Here is an 18943-nt window from a genome sequence, read left to right as displayed (position 1 = left end):
GCCTGGAGGTTTTCCTAGTCTTTAAAATAAGAATGTGACTTCCTTCACTAACAAAAAGTTTTTGTCTGTGGTGGGGCTCTTTTTGAATTATAGTGGCTCTGTGCAATGCTTTGTGGAAAATGTCTGAGTTACTATAGTAAAAAATGAATACGCTTTCCCATCAATGTACAAGGAGTTGTCGGGGGGGAAATATCAGCATTGTGTATGGCCATATACTGTATGTGTTTTACCTGGGAGAGAAAGGGGAGATGAGCTGCCTCTCTTTGGCCCAGCTGATGGTGGGAGGCGGGACACTGTGGACCTCGCATGGCAAAATGGCATCTTCACCCTCAATCACCGACATCCTCATTGGCTCTGCTGACACTCCGGCACCACCAACGTCGGACCTCGGACGGACTGAACACACACACGGGCAGACAAACACAGACACACCGATTCAAGATTTTAGACAAAACTTTTCAGATAAAGAAAAAGAAAAGCGTACAAAGATAAAGATGGAGAGTAAATGATAGAAAAACAGAGGGAGAGATGTAAATGTATACAAAAATATAAAATTTCACACAATGCCCTTATTTGATTGTCTTCCAACGGGATGTATCACATTACTGTTTCGTTTGACCAATCCTAATCAAGTGATCAAAGCTGATGTAAAAGTTTGGCTACTTTAATTAGCTCTAGATGGATAATAATAACCCCGAGGTTGCAGACCCCACATTGCTAACATTCTTGTCAGCAGTGTGGGAATATTTTGGTAATGATGATAGTCTCAGTAACAATTTGTTGATATTAAATTCCTAAAGCTTATTTATGTTTGTGCTGACTCCATCCAGCCTTTGGCCAGTGACGAGACCCACCATAGACGGTGAGCTGGACCTTCCTGGAGGCATAGCCAGCAGCATTGGTGGCTGTGCAGATGAACTCTCCAGTCTCTTCTCCAGAAGGGGAAGCGATATGAAGGCTGCCGTCAGAATCCACGGAGAAGGCAGGACCACCCAAGTACAGCAGCTTCCCACCCTACAAAACAAATCACAGCAGGGAGGGGGCAGGGGCCAGAGTTTATTTCATCAACTCAGCTTTATTAACTTTTGACATGGAGACCGAGAGAGGGTTGAGGCAAGAAAGCGTGTTTGATTTGACCCACTGTGCTTGAATAAATGATTTAATTCTTTTCTTAAAAAAAAAAAAAAAAGGCTGTGAATAATATCAATGTTATAGAGAACAGCAAAGGAATCAGAGGGAATGTCATTTTAACAGCTGGTGCATAACTTAGCAGAGTCTAGTTTCATATGTCCCTGCAGCACTGTTCACTTTAACAGCAATTCTTTTACAAGTCAGAGAGGCTAGTGTAAAAGATGGCAAGGGGGATGGACAGCCCACATACAGTACATGCATAAACTACACACACAAATGCACATGTAAAGGCTTCGCACAGCGTACAAATGAATGGATGCAGGTAGAGCTCAATGGAGTGAGTATTGCACACAAAATATAGCGCATCCTTGATTACTGACTCAGAACAACAAAAGGTTGTTTCTTGTGGTTTTCTTCCATCTCCCTTTGTAATTTCTTGGCGCAAAGACGGAAACTAAAGCCTTTAATGGCAGGAAACCAATACACCGTATAAGATTTCAATACAGACCTTAGCCCAGGTGATCTCTGGGGTGGGCACTCCACTGGCACGACAGGGCAGAGAGATGGGAGTTCCCTCAATCGTGCTGAATACTTGAGGACCATACTGAATGGTAGGAATAACTGTAAACACGAAAGGGGGGTGAAGGGACAGATTTTTTTTCAGCATCAAATATTCCTAGAATCTACTAGATGCCTTTTGTGTATGTGCTGTGTATTTGGTTGTCTCAGAAGCATCTGAAGAAAGCCTTAAGGAAACATACAGAACTAATATTGCTCGTTTTACTTTGCGCTTTCTTGCTCTCTATCCTTCCTTCACTTTCTGTTTTGTTTTTGTTTTGATACGATCCTGGAAATCTGCAGAAAAGATCAGCACTTAGAGGCTTGGCATGAGCATCTCCTTTAAAAATGGAAAATATTTTGTATCTATACAACAAAGACCCTTTCTTTCAATACACTGTGAAATCAATGCATATATTATAAGATTTATTAACTTAAGTTATTAGCTTTGAACCTAGACAGTTGTAGACATTTCCATCACATCTCCTTAGTGCTCAAGGTTTTACGTGTTCTCATGATTGTGCTGCTTACAATACAGCTTACAAAGTAAGTCTAAGCAACTTAGCTCTTCCAAATGTTTGTGCACATACATGCTTGTGGGCAGTTGAATTTGTATGTCCTTGTGCACACTACCATAAACGTTGACAGTGGTGGTATGGTTGGTGGCCCCAACAGCGTTCTCTGCCAAGCAGGTGTAGTCACCCGCATCGTCCAGCCGGACTCTCTCAATATGCAGACTGCCGTCCCTCCTCACTGTCACATACTGGTCCGATGTTACCTGACAGGTTGCAGGTTCAATAGGTTTGAGTAAAACATTTTTTGTTTTAACTAGGGACGTCTTCAAAAATGTGAACATCCTCTCTCGTTTCCTCACCAGGCCGTAGTCGTGTAGCCACTGCCTCTCAGGCAGCGGGTTGCCAGCCAACAGCACACAGGGCAGAGTCAGCTGCTGGTCCTCGATCACGCTGAGCACAGATGGACTCATCGCAATGACAGGCAAGACTGCACATGACATGAAAACAATAATAGAGAGCCTATGTCAGAAAAACAAGGAGGCCTGAGGGCAAGTAATCAAGACAATGATGACGTAGATTCATAGTAGCAGGTAGCAGTTATAAAAATCCATTATATGTAACTATACCTTTTTGTTTTTGTTTATTTATGGTATGTGAAATCCCTTCTATTTAAAGGGTTTGGCTGAGTTAAGAGGGATAATGGTGACAACAGGGTGTCGGCATTGGGAATGAGATGACCACGCACGCACAAACACAAAACATGCCATTGCTACATCATCATACATTCACTGCTTTCTACTTCCATTATCGTCCAAAAGAAACTTCTGTCCCTCTGCACTGGGTGTGTACTGTACGAGACAACACTCGTACAACACTCAGCAGGGAAATGGGGCAGTGGGGCAGTAATATATGTATGTCATCTGGGTGGGTCTGTGCTTTCTAACCTTTGGCCCACATAAGTGCTCAGTTTGTTTCGACCGTAGAGCAACGGTGAAACTGAAACAGTGGTTTAACAAGGCACATGTGTTCAAACACACCCACTGAAATGTGCTAATGAAATCACACCCACGTGTTAACACTGAAACAAACACACACAGACACACAAATGCACTAGAGTGAGATTGAAACAGGACTGCATAATGTTTTAGAAAATATACTGGACATGGAAAGAGAATGTGATCATTGACAATGATAAGACAATGATACTTAGAAATGTGTATTTATACAAAAAGGACTAGCAGCATGTGCGTGTGTGACCATGTATTTTGTGGGCCAAAGGGCTGTCTTTGAAGAATTTCATTCTTAGCAGTTGCTTGTTCCTCTACACTTCTATATTCCTGCGATGATCTACAGTATGCAAACCATTGTCATTTCCCCCTTGAAGATTATCAAATTAATCAATCAAACCTCATTAAGAGCCCACGTGTAAATACAAAAATTACAATGTCTGCTTTTTTGCGCTGCACAACACTGCACAATACTAGTTTTCATTTTAAGATGAAGACACAACTTGCTGTTCTTGGAAAAAAACATAAAAAAACAACATCAAATCAGAGACAAGACATTTCATATCAAACAGTGCTCTCACCCAGTCCAGTCACAATGACGCTGGCCTGCGTCTGGATTCTGCCAAAGTGGTTTTGGGCCTCACAGATATACACCGCCTCATCCTCCACCCACAGGTCTGACCGTAAGAGGGACATTAAGGCGTAAACAGGGAGCATCGACTTCTTTATTGTACATGTGCATATCTCACTAATGAACTCACTGGTGATATGTAGGCCTCCCCGGCTCAGTGTGATAGTGCCATGTGTGCGGGACATGTTGAAGAGTGGTAGTCCATCCTCTCTCCGCCAGGTGACCTGCGGTTCGGGGTAACCTTGGACGTGGCATGGCAGGCTCACGTTGGATCCGATGTCTGCAGCCACGTCTGAGGGCTCTCGGGTGAACTTGGGTGCAGCTAGAGCGGTCAAGGTTAAAGAATTCAAAGGTCAAAGAGTTTAGGGGATACTCTTCCATCTGCATTGCATTCTACGCGGACAATCAAGCTGTCCATCATGTGAGCTTGAGGCTGTTTGTAGATTTTAGGATCAGATGTTAAGAACTATGTGTAGATTCAAGACTAAAAGAGTGTTTGCACTTATGCCAACACGGCATTCACACCAGATTTATAGACCTGTGGGTATGAACAGTTTGGTGGACACAACTAAATTGTGTGCTTGTGCAAAAGTCCACCTTGCACTGTTAACCATACATGGACATTTGCACAGAGTAACACACCCAGACACGTTCTTTCCTAGTCTGGCAAAGACATCATTAACAGCACATAAGCAGCCTTTGTGTGACCGATTCATTGATGGTTTAAAGATTTAGGCGCCATATAAAGTGATTAACTCTTGACTAAATTTTTGCTTCACTCCTTCTGTATCCAACTGATTAAAAGCATGTCGTAGCTGCTTAAAGCCACAAGAGAGAGTTGAAATACTACTAGAGACTTAACTAAAGACTTAATTAATGCCTGGGTTCTGCTTTGGGGAAAAACATAGTAACAACCTCCTGCTGCAACAATAAGAAACAAGCAAAAACCCAGGTCATGCTTTAACAAGATTAACTAAACTAACTGCCGCTTTCACCTCCTACGTCGAGGGAGATCTGTCCTGACGAAGTGCCAGCAGCGTTAACAGCCACGCAGCTGTAATCTCCAGCATCGGCCTTCTGTGTCTCCTTGATGGTCAGTGTCCCCCCAAGCCTGTCTACGTCCCAGAGGGATGATGAATGCAGCTGGACATCACCTAGAAGTTCAAACGAATACAACAGTCGAGCAAGGATCTTACAAGGAATTATATTGGGGCCGTGTGAAAGACTAAATCTGAAGGGAGCTCCTTCAGATTTGCATTGAAGGAGTTACCTTTGTACCACCAGATCTCAGGCTGAGGGACTCCAGAGGCTGAACAGGCCATAACTGTTGTTTCTCCAATGCCAATAAGAATCTCACTCAAGGCCACTGTCACCACAGGAAATTCTAGGGAGGTAGAAGTGTTGTAGAACTGATCACAATCTCAACAGAGACGGCAAGTGAAAACAGAGATGTTTTGATCGGATGTCACACGTACAGTCCATATTTCTAATCGTGCTTTTCCAGTTGAATGTGTGAGCACTGTACCACTCACCAATGTAAGTGAGGATGGAGGACATTGTGTCGGTCCCCGCCAGGTTACTGGCCAAACAGCCGTACACGCCCCCATCCTTCTTCTCCATGTTTCTTATGACCAGTGTGCCGTCAGGAGTCATCCTGTGTCTGAACATGTAAGATACACAATTCATGGCTTTTCATCACAGTGGAGAGAGATGACAGAGAGATGGACTAAAAATAGTGGTTCTGATACATTACTTTAATATAAAACTCAACAAAACATGAGTTTAAACTTTCACATTAGGTGCTAAAAATCAAATGACAGCACTAATCCTGAAACTATAGGGGTCTATAAAGGAAATGCCCACATTGTGGAATTAAGATGAAGTACGGTCATCAAAATTGATGTCAAAGGAGATGAATTCACCTGCTGGACGCCATGATGAACATGTCGTTGTGGGTCCAGAGCAGACGGGGTGCAGGGTAACCGCTGGCTGAGCACCGGATCCTCACTTCATCTCCTGTCGTAAAGGTTTGATTCCGAGGCTCTACTGAAACCCTAGGCATCTCTGGAGGAAGAGAGGAATGATACAATATTAAGTTAGCCCATGTCCGTGGAGATTCTTACTTATCCAGCTCATAGTTATCCGAAGAGGGCTGAATCATGAGTAACTGGATGTGTAGATTCTTGAAGAAGTTTCACCTCTCATCCAAGAGGCTTTGTCCTCTAGGTTTTGAGAAAGATCCGGAGGAGTTCTTAAAAGAACTACATATGAGGTAATGTTGATGTTTTTTACCTTTCCATCAAGTCATGAACTTCATCAAGCTGAATGAATTCAAACTCAGCCACGAGATGTAATGGAGCATAAACCTTTGTTGTGGCTGTAGCGGGAAGTGTGACGGCCGTTACTACAACTCGTAATGTTTCACAGAATATCTCTTTCACCCTCATCTCATATGTATTGGTAAAAACAGGGAGGGATATTGAATTCAGACCCTGGCAATCTGTGGAATCTAGGAAGATTTCCCAATTGATTCATGGTTTATAACTTATGCCTACAAGGTTGTGTTGTCTTTATCCTATTCCCGCAGCTAGAATCAACTCCAGAGCAGCAGTCACAGCTTCAAATAGTTGAATAGACACACACACACACACACACACACACACACACACACACACACACACACACACACACACACACACACACACAAGTACAGCAGGTGTTAAGGAATGTTTAGCTTTGCTGATATTTCCACTTCAATCAAGAGCGATGCCCTATTTTGAAAAGATCTACGGCGCATTTTCCAGATGCTGCCGATAACTCCACAGGCAATGTTGTTGATGGGTTACAACATCGAGAACATATTGAAATACCTCAACTTGCCACTCAACTCGAAATTAATCTGAGTGGTGCCCGAGGCTGTACAGTGTTGATCATGAAGCAGACAAGGTCAAGAGGAAGGGCTTCGGAGAGACTGCGGGGCCCCGGTCTGTCTTTTACAACTAGGCCAGGCTCTGTACTCTCTTGCTTCTCCCTCTCACAAGGTCACTGTGGCCCGAGGGAGGCAAGGACACCCCAGAGTTCAGGGGGGAAATAGAGAGGGAAGACATTCTTTTACCCTGACTCGGCAGCAGCCTGAGTAAGGAAGAAGCCTGTCTTTAGCACAATCTTCCACACCTGCTCCATCTTCTCTTTTTCCCTTCCTCCTCCTATCTCCAATTTATACGTCAAGTCTTTTGGAAAATTCTTGGGAAACTCCTTTGTGTTTCCACAATTGTGTATTCAAGGTTTTTTTGTTCTACCATGAAAACACTGACACTGATTTGATAGTGGTTGTATACAGCTCAATGGCATCACCTGCAGTGTGTGGTACACTGACATATAAAATAAGTATTCAGTGTGGACGGTGCGCCACAAATGAAAAGAAGAGCATGGTTTTAAAACGAGTCGATTTAGTGTGAACATGCACTCAGACCCACAGTGATGGAAGATGTCAGCACACTCAACTCACTTCAAAGTGAAACTAATGACTATGATGGGGCTGACTGGAGGGAAACCCCCAGGGCTTGCTAACAGCTGTTAGAGTAAAAAAAAAAAAAAAGAAAAGAAGAAGAGATGAGGCAAAAATGACCTGAACCCAGTAAGAAAGTGGTAAAAAAAACAAAAAAAAAACAGGATTAAAAAACCAGCTGTGGCGGGATGATGTGAAAAGAAGGCACGTACAAGTGAGCGGATAAGAAAAGAAAACAAATCCTGTTAAAATAAGTCAAATGTTTTGGGGTCATCTGTGCAAGTTATCACTCAGTGAGACGAGCCAAATGACAGAGTTCCCCTCCAAAGCTGCCTGCAACACTGGTATTAAACCTGCACCTTTTCGGTCTGTGTCACGAGGTTTGCCTTAGAGAGCAGTTCACCGCGACTTAAAATCACAGCGAAAAATAAAAAATTTAGGTCAAGAAAAAACAGCTTAACGTGAAGTGGAGTATTTGACTAAAAGTTTTTTTTATTTTTGGATTTTAAGCTTTATAACCTGGCAAGACACACACAAGGAGCAAAAGGACTCTGAATTCTGGGACTGATGGTTGTATAACAGATGAAATTGATGATTGGATAGACAATTCATTCAGTTTCAAACAGTCATTCTCCTCTCTCGCTTGCTGTCTCTCGAATCTGAACGTCGACGGGTTCTGCTTTCGGCAGATTTTAGTGGTTGTAATGCGTCGCTGTTTGTCTTCAGGCGCACACCCGTCCATGCTCTGTGGTGCTCGCCAGATAGTCAGCGATACTCTCTTCCATATGTGCCACAAAGTGTTCCCAATTCAGCGTCAGGGAAGTGTTAGGAACAAGATTATAAGGGCTGCCTGGAGATGGAAAAAAACTCCACTTTAGCGCTGCCTGAGAGGGAGGCATAAATAATTTTCCCGCCTCCCAGAAACCATTAGGGTGAATTACAGGGAGCACGGGGGGGGGGGGAGGAGGGTGGCGGCACCTGGGAGATGGTTTTTGTATTTGGGAAGGAGGTTGTGTTTGCCAAGAGTTCCGCTCCCCAACGGTTTAAATCACAGAAAAAAGCAGGCACACATACCAAAGGCAACTATCCAAGCGCACATATATGCATCATTGACAAAATCACACCTCACATCATTAGTTCAACTGTAGCTTCTGAAAGCTCACGAGCCTCCAATTGTCAAATTTCATGACACCACCAAAAAATTGTACGGTCCAAAGGCAAACGCACACTGCTCACCTTGCACACTCAGGTAGATGCGCCCCGCCGTCGCCCCTCCTTCGTTTACTGCGGTGCACTCGTACCAGCCCGCGTGATCTGGCGTCACAGTGGACACCTGCAGCGACAGGTCGGCCAGGACTTGCACCCGTGGTGCCAGGCGGGCGTCGCGCCCCCCCCTGAGCCAAGTGAGGTTGAAGTTGACGGTGCTGACGACGTGGCAGGTGAGGACAGCGCGGGAGCCGGGGCTGGCGGTGACGTTAGCCTCAACGGTGACGGCCGGAGGCGGCTCTGCAAGAACGAGGGCATAACGTTGTTCGGCAGCAGAGACTTGACATCGCAGAAAAACTAAGCAGCACTCGGAGCAAGTGGTTACTTTCTTGCAGACACTTGCGTAAAACAAAGGTGGTATTTTCTACTCATGAGGCACAATGTCGCAGACCATACTGACTTTAAGAGGGAAGTCTATAATTCATTTCTTTATCCCAAAACCCAAACAAAGTGTAGTTGCTTGAATATATTTACCTAACAAGCATCTAGTTTTTTTTGACTTCGGCAGGAAAAGTTCTGCACAATGCTCCACAGCGACTTTTGCGACATCCCACATACAGCGCCTCCGGAAAAGTTGAGGAAAATGTCCGCACTTCAGACTGATGAAATTCTTAGTACTAGGAAAATGTCAACTTTAAAGATTTATTTACAACTGTGTGCTATATTCAGATAGGAACCTCCATAAACAGCATCTGGCACCTCATATCATGCACTGCTGTCACCCACAATGTGTGTGTGTGTGTGCGTGTGTTTCTTTGCTTCGTGTAAAGTTTATTTCTTGTACTTGGCTGTACTGTACGCAATAGAAACGTAATGTCTTGTGAGCCATGTTTATTAGGGCTCTTTTCCTCTGTCTCTGTCTTTTTTTTTCTGTCTCTCGTCACCGTGTTGAAAACTAATCCCTTGAGCCTCAGCGTGCCGTCAATCTTTTTTTTTTTTCCCGAGGTGACCCAGAGCGAAGTAGGGAAAAGGGGAATGGACGGAAAGGGGGAAAGAAAGAGAAGATGACGGCGAGGTAGCAGAGGCTTTGGCTCTGATACGAGGCGGATGTTGGAGAATTCTAGCGCAGCTCCTTGGGATTAGAATGACATGAAATTGGCAGATAAGTGGGTTTAATGTGTGTGTGTACGAGTGTACAATTTGAGGCCCTGTCACTCTGTCAAGAATATAACTGGCCCACTAACAAAGGTTGGAGTTGTGGCTGAGGAGGATTAATTTCACCTAATTTTAGAGACGTTGTAAGTGGTAACAGTTGGACAAACTTCTGAACCTTTGGACTGTGAGTTACATTCATGAGGTTACGCTCATACGCTACACAGAGCCATGCCCAACTCCTCTTTCCTTCTTCTGTCGCACAAAATGTCTTTCAACCACCTCTCACTCACTTTTTCTCCACTTCCTTCTCCTCTGCTTGGCATTCATCAGGTTGACGGCGCTCCAGTGAATTCCACGAAGCAGGGAGTTTTTTTGGAAAGTTTGAAGTAGGAGTAGACTTTCTTTGGAACGTCTGAAGTAGGAGTAGAATTTAACTGACTGTGTTTGGACTCATGTGGTGTCAGTTCTGGTGTCACATAATGGAAAAGGGCTCCGATTGAAAAATGGATGCACTACAGAGGATTTTGTGAAAAGAAAAATTACATTCGTCTTTTGCCCAGAGGTGAAAACTAAAATGTATAAATCATTATATATTCCTTTCTGACTGTACTCCAAGCTTTGACAACAGGAAGATCGAAATTATCCAAGTAATTTATTACCAAGATTATGAATTTCTCTTTGAGATCATAAATCATTATGCATTTATTATTGTGGTGAGTCATGACTATGTGTGGTGACGCGCTGCTGTTGTGTTGAAACTGTGCACCCGAGTCTCAGGATACCCAACAATATATATTCGGTTTTCTCCTCTTGCACAGGCTGGAACCTATTTGCAGTTTTAAAAGTATTCTCGTCTTACGCCACATCCACAGTCCATTACATTACAAATCAGGCACAGAAACCATACCATACACCCCGTGACAGGGTCGCTGTGAGGCATGGATTACATCTCGCTGTAAAGCTTGGGTCAAATTTTCCATAACGTTATATTAATTCTGCGACCACGCAGGTTTCCCTGCATGGGATCCACAGCAAGAGACCAAATCAAACCAACAGTGTGGCTGGCACTTGGATTCTGACCCTATGTAGTACAGTGTGTGTGTGTGTGTGTGTGTGTGTGTGTGTGCGCACTAGTGTAAATCTCTTGACCGTGACATATACTCCATCTTGCCGCACCATTTGACTCGAGGTATTTTGTGTCTTTATGTGCATGTGTGTGCCTTAAGTGTTATTTACTAAACATGATACACGACATTAAAGACAATGATACTTGAAATTACTCACTGCCCCGCAAGTCGATCCATCACACACCAATTACACTTTGAGTGTAATAACAGTCTTGGCTCATTGCCTGTAGTGATGGAGGGTAGCTCGGCACGGACTGTTAATTAACGTAAACCGCAGTCTTTCAGTCCACTGACAAGGTCAACACTGCTGCCTGTGCAGGAAGTCATTCTTACGTGTTAATGCATCATGTTTGATATTCTGCAAATGTGTTTTACTTCAGCTAATTTTGATATGGTTACTGAATGTCTTATATTTTTGAGCAACTTTTGTGTCTCTGCTTGTAACTATGATTTCATAGGGATTTCATGAGATTATATCAGCACCAGCAATCAAATAAACGCCTAAACATGTTGGTAAAGTTACCCGTTCTCACACTATGACAGTTGAGGGATGCGCACGTACCTGAAACATCCAGGAAGGTGCGAGCTCTTCCCGTCCCTGCACTGCTGACAGCAATACACTCGTAGTAGCCCTCGTCCTTCAGAGTAACCTGGGCTATTTCCCACGATGCACTGCCAGACTCACTGGGATAAAAAAAAAAAAGTCACAGGAGATCAGGAGAGAGAAGTGTTCAATGCCCTTGTCTTCGCTGTTTTCGAGAATAATGTTGAATCCATTCAATCCGCAACCAACTCATACCACAATCTGTTAAAACTCAAATCAGATTCAGTCTGACGAGAGTGTTGAGGTGGAGACACCTTGTGTCAGTTTAACCTCACCCAGTAGCATGTTGTGGTAGAGTATGGAATGGTTTTGATCTATTATGTTTGTCTTCCCTTTCTGCTGCAGAGAAATAGTATCTCTCAAAATGTGAACAAAAACATTTGCATGAAATGTGAAACAATTGGTCATTGGGGGAAATAGCACAGTCTCAGCGCGTGATGGCTGATTGCAACATCATCAAGCTTTAAATGTCCAGTACGTCTCTTGGCGTAAAGAGGAGGAGGCCAGCATACGTCATCATAATTGGCCCCGTCCAACGACATCTGTGGAGCTCATTTCCAGTTTGAACATGACTGTGTGCTTTACCCAAAACCTGGTACAGTAGTAGGCCCAGAAAGTTGGTGAATATAGTGCTGACTGGCCACATGTTGCTAAAACAATCTACTGAAATCCCTGCAAAGATGACTGGGACTGTAACAGATGTATGCCAGATGTATGGGGCCTGCATCTATGATGAAAAATACATTATATGGAGTTGGCATACATTGCCAAGAGCAGCAGGAATATGCACTCTATAGCATATAGTCTTTTAGCCAGGATAGTATCAGGGTTAGGTCGCTCTTTCCTTTTCCTTCCCGCTGTGGGTTATTTGTCCCTAGTTTGTTTTCTCTCTGTGTGTGTGTGTGTGTGTGTGTGTGTGTGCGCGCGCGCCTGGTTCATCTCCAGCCAGCTCAGCTGCACAGCTGAGGCTCATCATCTCCTCACCACCCACGTCCTGGCTCATGCCTCTTGCCTTCACCAGATCACTCTCGTCTACCAGTGCAGTGAAACGCCTCTGCCAACTGCCTAGTTTTGCTCTCGTCTGCTTTCCTGCTCCAAGCCAATGCTCTGTCCCGCTCGGCCACAGCTGCCATTCCCAGCTCGGCTCCGCCAGCCTCCTGGATTCACCTGCTCCGCTCCATCTAAACCCTTTATGCAGCCTGTCGCTCAGCTCCGACATTCCAGCCTTTGCCCCTTCACCCATGCCCATTTCCAGATCTGGAAAGAACCGATATAACTTTCTTGGACCTAATTCATCAGCCCCTGCACAGCCCTGCTCACCTTAAGAGTTGGTCCACCCCAAGTCGTCTTCCATCCCTGCTAAAGCGCAGGGTGAAGGGAATCAGGCTCTCTACCTGGCAGTTAACAGCCCCTCTCTGGAGGTAGTAACCATGAGTTGTCGCTGGGATCACCACCTTAGGGGCACCTAAAAGAGAGATAACGGAAATCCAACAAAGTCAATCGCTCGTATTTAATAAAATTAAGCAATTCCTCACATCCAATATGGGTCCCCGTTTGCGTCACTCACCAGGTATAATACTGGAGAAAGATACGCTGGAGACTCTTTGGAACAGATGACCATCCCGGTCGTATCCTGTCACCCTCAGGAAGAAGGCCTCGTTGGGTGGAATAAAGTCTGTGATGTTCCAAAGGCCGAATGGCTGCCGTTCAGGGTAGAAGCGGATTGGCAAAGTTTTGATTACGTCGCCCGTGATTGACAGGAGCTCTAGCCTGTCTGCACGAGCGGGAGGGGACAGTCCAGTGGTGTTAAGCAGGATGTGGGTGGGAATACCTGGAAAGTTTACATGAAATTCAACATACTGTATTCTTTGCCGCTCTAAAGCTACAAGATATAAGTGACGACAACAGGTGAAAGAGAAAACATACAACAGCTGTGGTGTCCTTTCCTTTTACGATTTAGAAAGGTTGACCTCACTGACCTTGAACTGGCCTACTAGAGGTCTTTTTAAAGTCCAGGGTGGGCTTTCTGGAAAACCCAGCTCGGAAGTCAATGGTGCTGAGACCTGAGATGCGGACAGAGTGTCTCCCTTCACTAGAGGTCTGCATCAAAAAAGGAGAGATTTGTATCAGTGTTTGTGTCCAAGACTCCTGTTGTGTGTTGGTTATTGTGACTCAAGCAGTACAGTAGTGCGCCAACTATCCCCACGTGTATAAACACGTTGTGACAAACTATCTTACACCTGAGCTTATAAAACATCCACAATTCAGAGATGACCCATTCAGTCTGACAGTCATGCTTTAATTAAACAGACACGACCACTATAATCAGAGATTGGCTAATGGCTTGTGTGCTCCTTATCATGCAGGGCTCTTTTGAAGCCTCTCTAGAAATAGAGACGGAGTAATTACAGTGAAGTATAGGTTGGTGAGGTGGAAACTCCTCACCTCAGGTTGAACACCTCGGGGGTGTCACAGACATTGAGTCACAATGCAGAGCGAGGCACGCAAACCTAAACTGTCATTTGCAATTGCATGAAATGACAGAGAATGTGCAGGTTTATTGTCTTTTAAGATGTCTGAGCTCTACCCAACATTAAATTTAATCCCCTTGTGAAGAGAAAAAAAAAAGCCCCAACCAGGACTGTGAAATGTATTCAAGCAGACAGATAACAAAAGTGAAGATAGACGTGAAATTGTTCAAACAATGAGGTAACCCCAGGACAAAGGGGATCCAGCACAACCTTAAATGCTAATGCCTGCCATCATGAAACACAATACATGTTGTAGCCATTAAACCTGCCCTAATGGTTGCTATAGGATTATCCCGGGGTCTTTAGTTACTTGTAAATGAGGCCATAATTAGGGGAGAGGTCCTGTAAAGGTCATGCTTTTGCCAAAAAAGAAGAGTCCCTGTCATTAAGGCCCTCATTTCCCAGTTTCACACCCACCCAGACAGAGGGAACTGCCCAGGTCTTGGTTACACCCTGAACCCAAGAGAATCAGATCTTCGGTGGCTTGGGTGAGATTGTTACTCAGTGACAGACTGATTCACCTGTAAGTGGCCTAACCCTTCCTGCTGCTGCCTGACTGTAAAACCAGCACTGCTCCAAGTAGATCACACATCTTATCTTAAAATTAAATCACGTAAAGCCCCAGGAGTAAAAAAAGTGGTACGAGGGGTCAAAATTGAGACGCATGTTTACGTTTGTCGGAGAGAGAATGGTGGCGAGGCAGTCAACACCGAATCGGGAAAAAAGCAGACACAAAGAACAGGAACAGATCATCCCCCTGCTCGTCTTCCTTTGAGCTGTTTGCATGCTTTTAAAATTACAACCCTCCTAAACTGTTATCATGGGCTATAAAATTTCAGTGTGAAGCTTAAATACACTCGTCCAGGCTGAGGTCAGTCCAGCACAAACAAATCTCACCTGGATGACTCTCAGCAGATCACGTTTAATCATGTACACAAAAAAGGCACTGCACAAATATAGTCATTCTAGCTGGGAACAATGCCAGGATGCAAAATATGACAATCTATATAATATTAAATTACCACACAGTGAGAGTAAAGCAGCAAGAACTCTGCGCAAAACTGAATAAGTAGAGGGTGATGGTGGGAGTGAACCCACCTACATCACCACAATATCCAATTAAAGGCAGATTAAAAAGGATTAAATTCTTTTTCACACACAAACTGTGACTTTCCACAAGGGTGTCACGGGCCATGATTATTACTGAACGCCAGCATGGTAGAACAAGCAAACTCCCCGAGTATTTATCCACATTTCTCTGGATGTCCTGGGAAACACAGCAACACATGAGGAGGACATATTTTTAGTATGAGAGCCAGATAGTGTTGTGGGGGGTGGAGATGGAAAAGACAGAGTCCAGGAGGAGAAAAGGGAGAAAAAAAAACCAAGATGATGTTGGGCCAGAGAGAGAGAACAGCAAATCCTGATGTGCTTCTCAGTGGGAGGGAATTTGAAGAGTAAATGTGTTGAGAGGAAGACGTATGAGGGAAGAGGATACTCTTAGTGACCGAAAGAGATTAAAGAAGACAGAAAGAGAGGGAGAGAGCAGGAAGAGGCAGACACTGGACAGAAATAAGAATGGACGCTGCAGCATCTTTTCATAGATGTGAAGACATTGCAGAAAAAAAATGGGAATACCAAACAACAATTAGGCAAATATCTCAGCGTACATGCATCCTCTCATATGACATGTTTTTTCATCCAATCATAAATCAATTGAGTGCTAACACAAAACACAACTATGCAGAGATGGGGGGGGGGGGGGGGGGGGGGGAGTGTCGCAGCAGGGGTCTACAGAGAAAACAGGGTTCACTGAGGCCCCTACAACAAATCACTCAGGTAAAAATGCTTGTCATTTCCCAACATCTGGAATTGACAGTGTGGGCGGTCAAATGTGTGACCTCTTTTGCATTACCTCAACAGCAGGGCGCCAACAGTCTCAGCTCGACAAGGGGAGCACAACCGCAAGGGCACCCAAACAAAAACGAAGCTGTTCCTGTTGACAGAAGTGGCCTCGAATATACCTCTTCTACCAGGGCTGTCTTAAAAATCCTCTCAGGCTCAAATGTGTCTTTGTGATCACGTTTTTATTTGCTGGGAGATGCTTTCACCAGACCACATGCATGTTAAATTGATTCCGTATCACTGTATATGCTGATATATTACTGCCCTCAAGAGCACAGCTTCCTCCTGGGGTGTGAGTTGTGACCTCATTCCAAGGTTATACTACTGAACTATTTGCAGTAAATTGTTCAGAAAGACAGCTCACTTCTGGGAATTGCTAGAAGGAGCCTGGGACGTACCACACACATTCCCAGGTAAAGAGTGAATTGTTTACCTTGATAGACCACATCCCGGGTTGCGGGTCCTTGATGCTGACAACTCTGGCCGAGTTGGGAATGTGCAGGAGCTCTGTCAGGCCGTCACTCTTCCCCACAATCTTCCCTGGAGGCCAAAAATGATCACCAAGACAACAGTTCACCTCTAACTGATGCGAATCAATTATTATGGCTTCAGGGCAGTAAGTCACATACAAAACTTTGCCAAAGGTCATTAAAATATGAAAATGCAGGTTATGGTTTTAGCATTAGAGAGCATACTGTAAGTGATTGAAACAACATGTGCTAAACATGTGGACTCCAGATGATGCTGGAATAAATCCAGGTCCTATAAGGGGGAAAAAATGGTTTGGTTTTTTGTTGTGCTCACTTTAACTCTACCTGTTCTGTGTCCCATACTGCAGCCTCTACACTTAGCTTTGTTTCCTAAAGAATAAACAATTGCCCCCTCTCTTTATAATCTTCCCGTACGATTGTCCATCTAAAATCCAAAACAATCTAGAAAAGGCATCTGCGTTTTCATTTAGAGAGACTGACACCAAAAGCAAAAACCCCCAAGTTTAAACCGGGGGGTTAAGATAATCAAAAGTGTGTTTATGTTAATACTTCAAATAATTTCCATATTCGTCAATCTATGGAATCTCATGGAATCATCTATGTTTGTTATGTTTATTCAGTGCATGTATGCTAATAAAGGCCTCAATTAAAAATATATACATGTTTGGATTCCAAACTACAATTATCTTACCCTCTGGGTTTTTAATCTCAATGTCAGGTGCGGGGCCACTGAGGGCCACAGTGACTTGCTTGAGGCTGGGGTCGAAGGGCATCTGCCAAGTGTTGCTGACCCCACTATAGTGATCAGTGGACAGCAGGTGGACCTTGGACGACTGCACGGCTTCCTCCACCCATTTAAGGACCTACATTGATGGATAGAAAATGCAAAGAATGCAGGAAATACGCATCATTTATAATGTGTACACACACACGCACACACACCTCCTCCGCTGCAAACAAGGTCACCCCCTAAACATGTGCAAAGCTTTCATCAGGAAGTGTCCAACATTCCACCCGTGTCCTGCCCCTCTATTTCCTCCCTGTCCCAATGGAGAGTCCCATCGCTACTGTGCAAGACCAAGAACCAGATGCTGCTCTTCACAGAATATAGGAGGGAGCAGTCAGTTGTGATGTGAGAGTAATGTGATACAGTGAGTTCATCTCAAAACATCTCAGTGTAAAACTCTGGTGCAGGGAGAAGGATACATTATAGGAACCGCCTGTTCCTTGAAGCCACGAGTATTTTCATACATTAATATGTCAACTTTAACTTAAATCTCAGTCTTTATCAAAAGTACTGCAAAAAAAATTGTTTTGTCAAAATTTACCTCCTTGCTTCATTTGAAATCTGTTATGGACCGCCCGGTCCAAGATTAGAGCATGCATCTATCATTTAAATGTTTTTTGCACACTTTATTGATTCTAGAGTCTAGAATTAAGCATGCACACAGCAAAGGAAATTACACATTCTTATGTCATTACATTGACACAGCTTAGAGGGGGAACACAGGCCAAGTTTAGATCATCTGAATACTGACTACAAACCAGATAGATTAGAAGCAGAGAGCAGAAGTGCCGCTCCAAATTTCTCTTTGGCGGTGCTCTTACCTCATTGACCTGTTTCTTGTCTAGATGGAAGACCTGCCCAGAGCTGGTGGAGGCAATCTCCTCGTAAGCCTTGTAACCGCTGTGAGTCCTATCATCACAGTCCCCCGTCAGCACAAACACCACCTACACACATTCATGCGTACATATAAAAATGTGATCCCTTCAAACCATTACATCTGTACACAAACCATGTTTCCGTAAAAATATCTTTAAACCTGTGACTGTTTCTGCTGAATGAGCTGCAGGACTTCATGGGTCAGCTTGTAATCTTTTGAGCGGGCATCTGTGAAGACGTAAATGTAGGACCCTGGCAAGGAGATCTCCAAAGCAATCTTAATGGCACCGATGCTCATCTCCGGACAGTCCCCACCTCCCTGAGAAAGAGAGGGGTATCATCAGCAAATGGTCATATGTGAGCAGAGATATTGTATAAGCCATTTAAACATTTTCTGCATCATCCAGCAAATGTGTTAGTGAGGGTTTAAGATTTTTAATGTTATGCAATATACATGTTAAAATGCAGTGCACATGAGCACATGCATTAATTTAATTTTACAACTCCAGGACATGTAATAGACAATAAATCTAGGCGGGTCCATGATGATTCTCCAACAATTTTTTCCAGTTTTACTTTTCCAATGTTACATATTATGTGAAATATGCAACAGTGTTTAGTAGCAGAGCAGACCGAGAGGTTCTTGAATCCGGGCGTTCCCATCAGCACACATGACCGCAAGCACTAACATTATGCTTAGAAGACAAAAACTGTGAAGTGGCTGAAAGCTTAAACCCAGGGGACCATTGACCTCTAATGAACCTAAAAATAGACTGGTGACTGGTGGGGTCAAAAGGAAATGTTTTCTAGAGCATTCCAATCGGCACATATCTGTCTGTCTGAGGGATACAACAGCTATCTTTGATGCATCGCCGCTAAAGAGTAACATCTGGAATGGAGTGGCCAATTAT

General features: G+C 44.0%; 1 protein-coding gene across 2 annotated transcripts in view; it reads right to left on the bottom strand.

Annotated features, from left to right (window-relative positions):
- Positions 1-18943, bottom strand: part of hmcn1 (hemicentin 1) — a 74735-nt gene that overhangs the window by 38589 nt on the left and 17203 nt on the right. For both annotated transcript variants that reach the window (XM_035647251.2, XM_047336707.1), the window contains exons 3-22: positions 18193-18351; positions 17978-18100; positions 17061-17232; positions 16312-16418; positions 13422-13542; positions 13010-13273; positions 12763-12907; positions 11401-11522; positions 8587-8856; positions 5765-5906; positions 5375-5502; positions 5113-5226; positions 4838-4996; positions 3973-4164; positions 3793-3888; positions 2564-2691; positions 2323-2467; positions 1640-1752; positions 855-1014; positions 231-396 (exon numbers count right to left, since the gene is read on the bottom strand). In XM_035647251.2, coding sequence (XP_035503144.2) covers positions 231-396; positions 855-1014; positions 1640-1752; positions 2323-2467; positions 2564-2691; positions 3793-3888; positions 3973-4164; positions 4838-4996; positions 5113-5226; positions 5375-5502; positions 5765-5906; positions 8587-8856; positions 11401-11522; positions 12763-12907; positions 13010-13273; positions 13422-13542; positions 16312-16418; positions 17061-17232; positions 17978-18100; positions 18193-18351 — 3026 coding nt within the window. The remainder of the gene's footprint in view (positions 1-230; positions 397-854; positions 1015-1639; positions 1753-2322; positions 2468-2563; positions 2692-3792; positions 3889-3972; positions 4165-4837; positions 4997-5112; positions 5227-5374; positions 5503-5764; positions 5907-8586; positions 8857-11400; positions 11523-12762; positions 12908-13009; positions 13274-13421; positions 13543-16311; positions 16419-17060; positions 17233-17977; positions 18101-18192; positions 18352-18943) is intronic.

The sequence above is a fragment of the Scophthalmus maximus genome, chromosome 13 (genome assembly GCF_022379125.1).
Source record: "Scophthalmus maximus strain ysfricsl-2021 chromosome 13, ASM2237912v1, whole genome shotgun sequence".
In the NCBI taxonomy this organism is placed as follows: domain Eukaryota; kingdom Metazoa; phylum Chordata; class Actinopteri; order Pleuronectiformes; family Scophthalmidae; genus Scophthalmus; species Scophthalmus maximus.
Note: the sequence above shows the minus strand (reverse complement) of the source record. Positions and strands in the feature narration are given on the sequence as shown.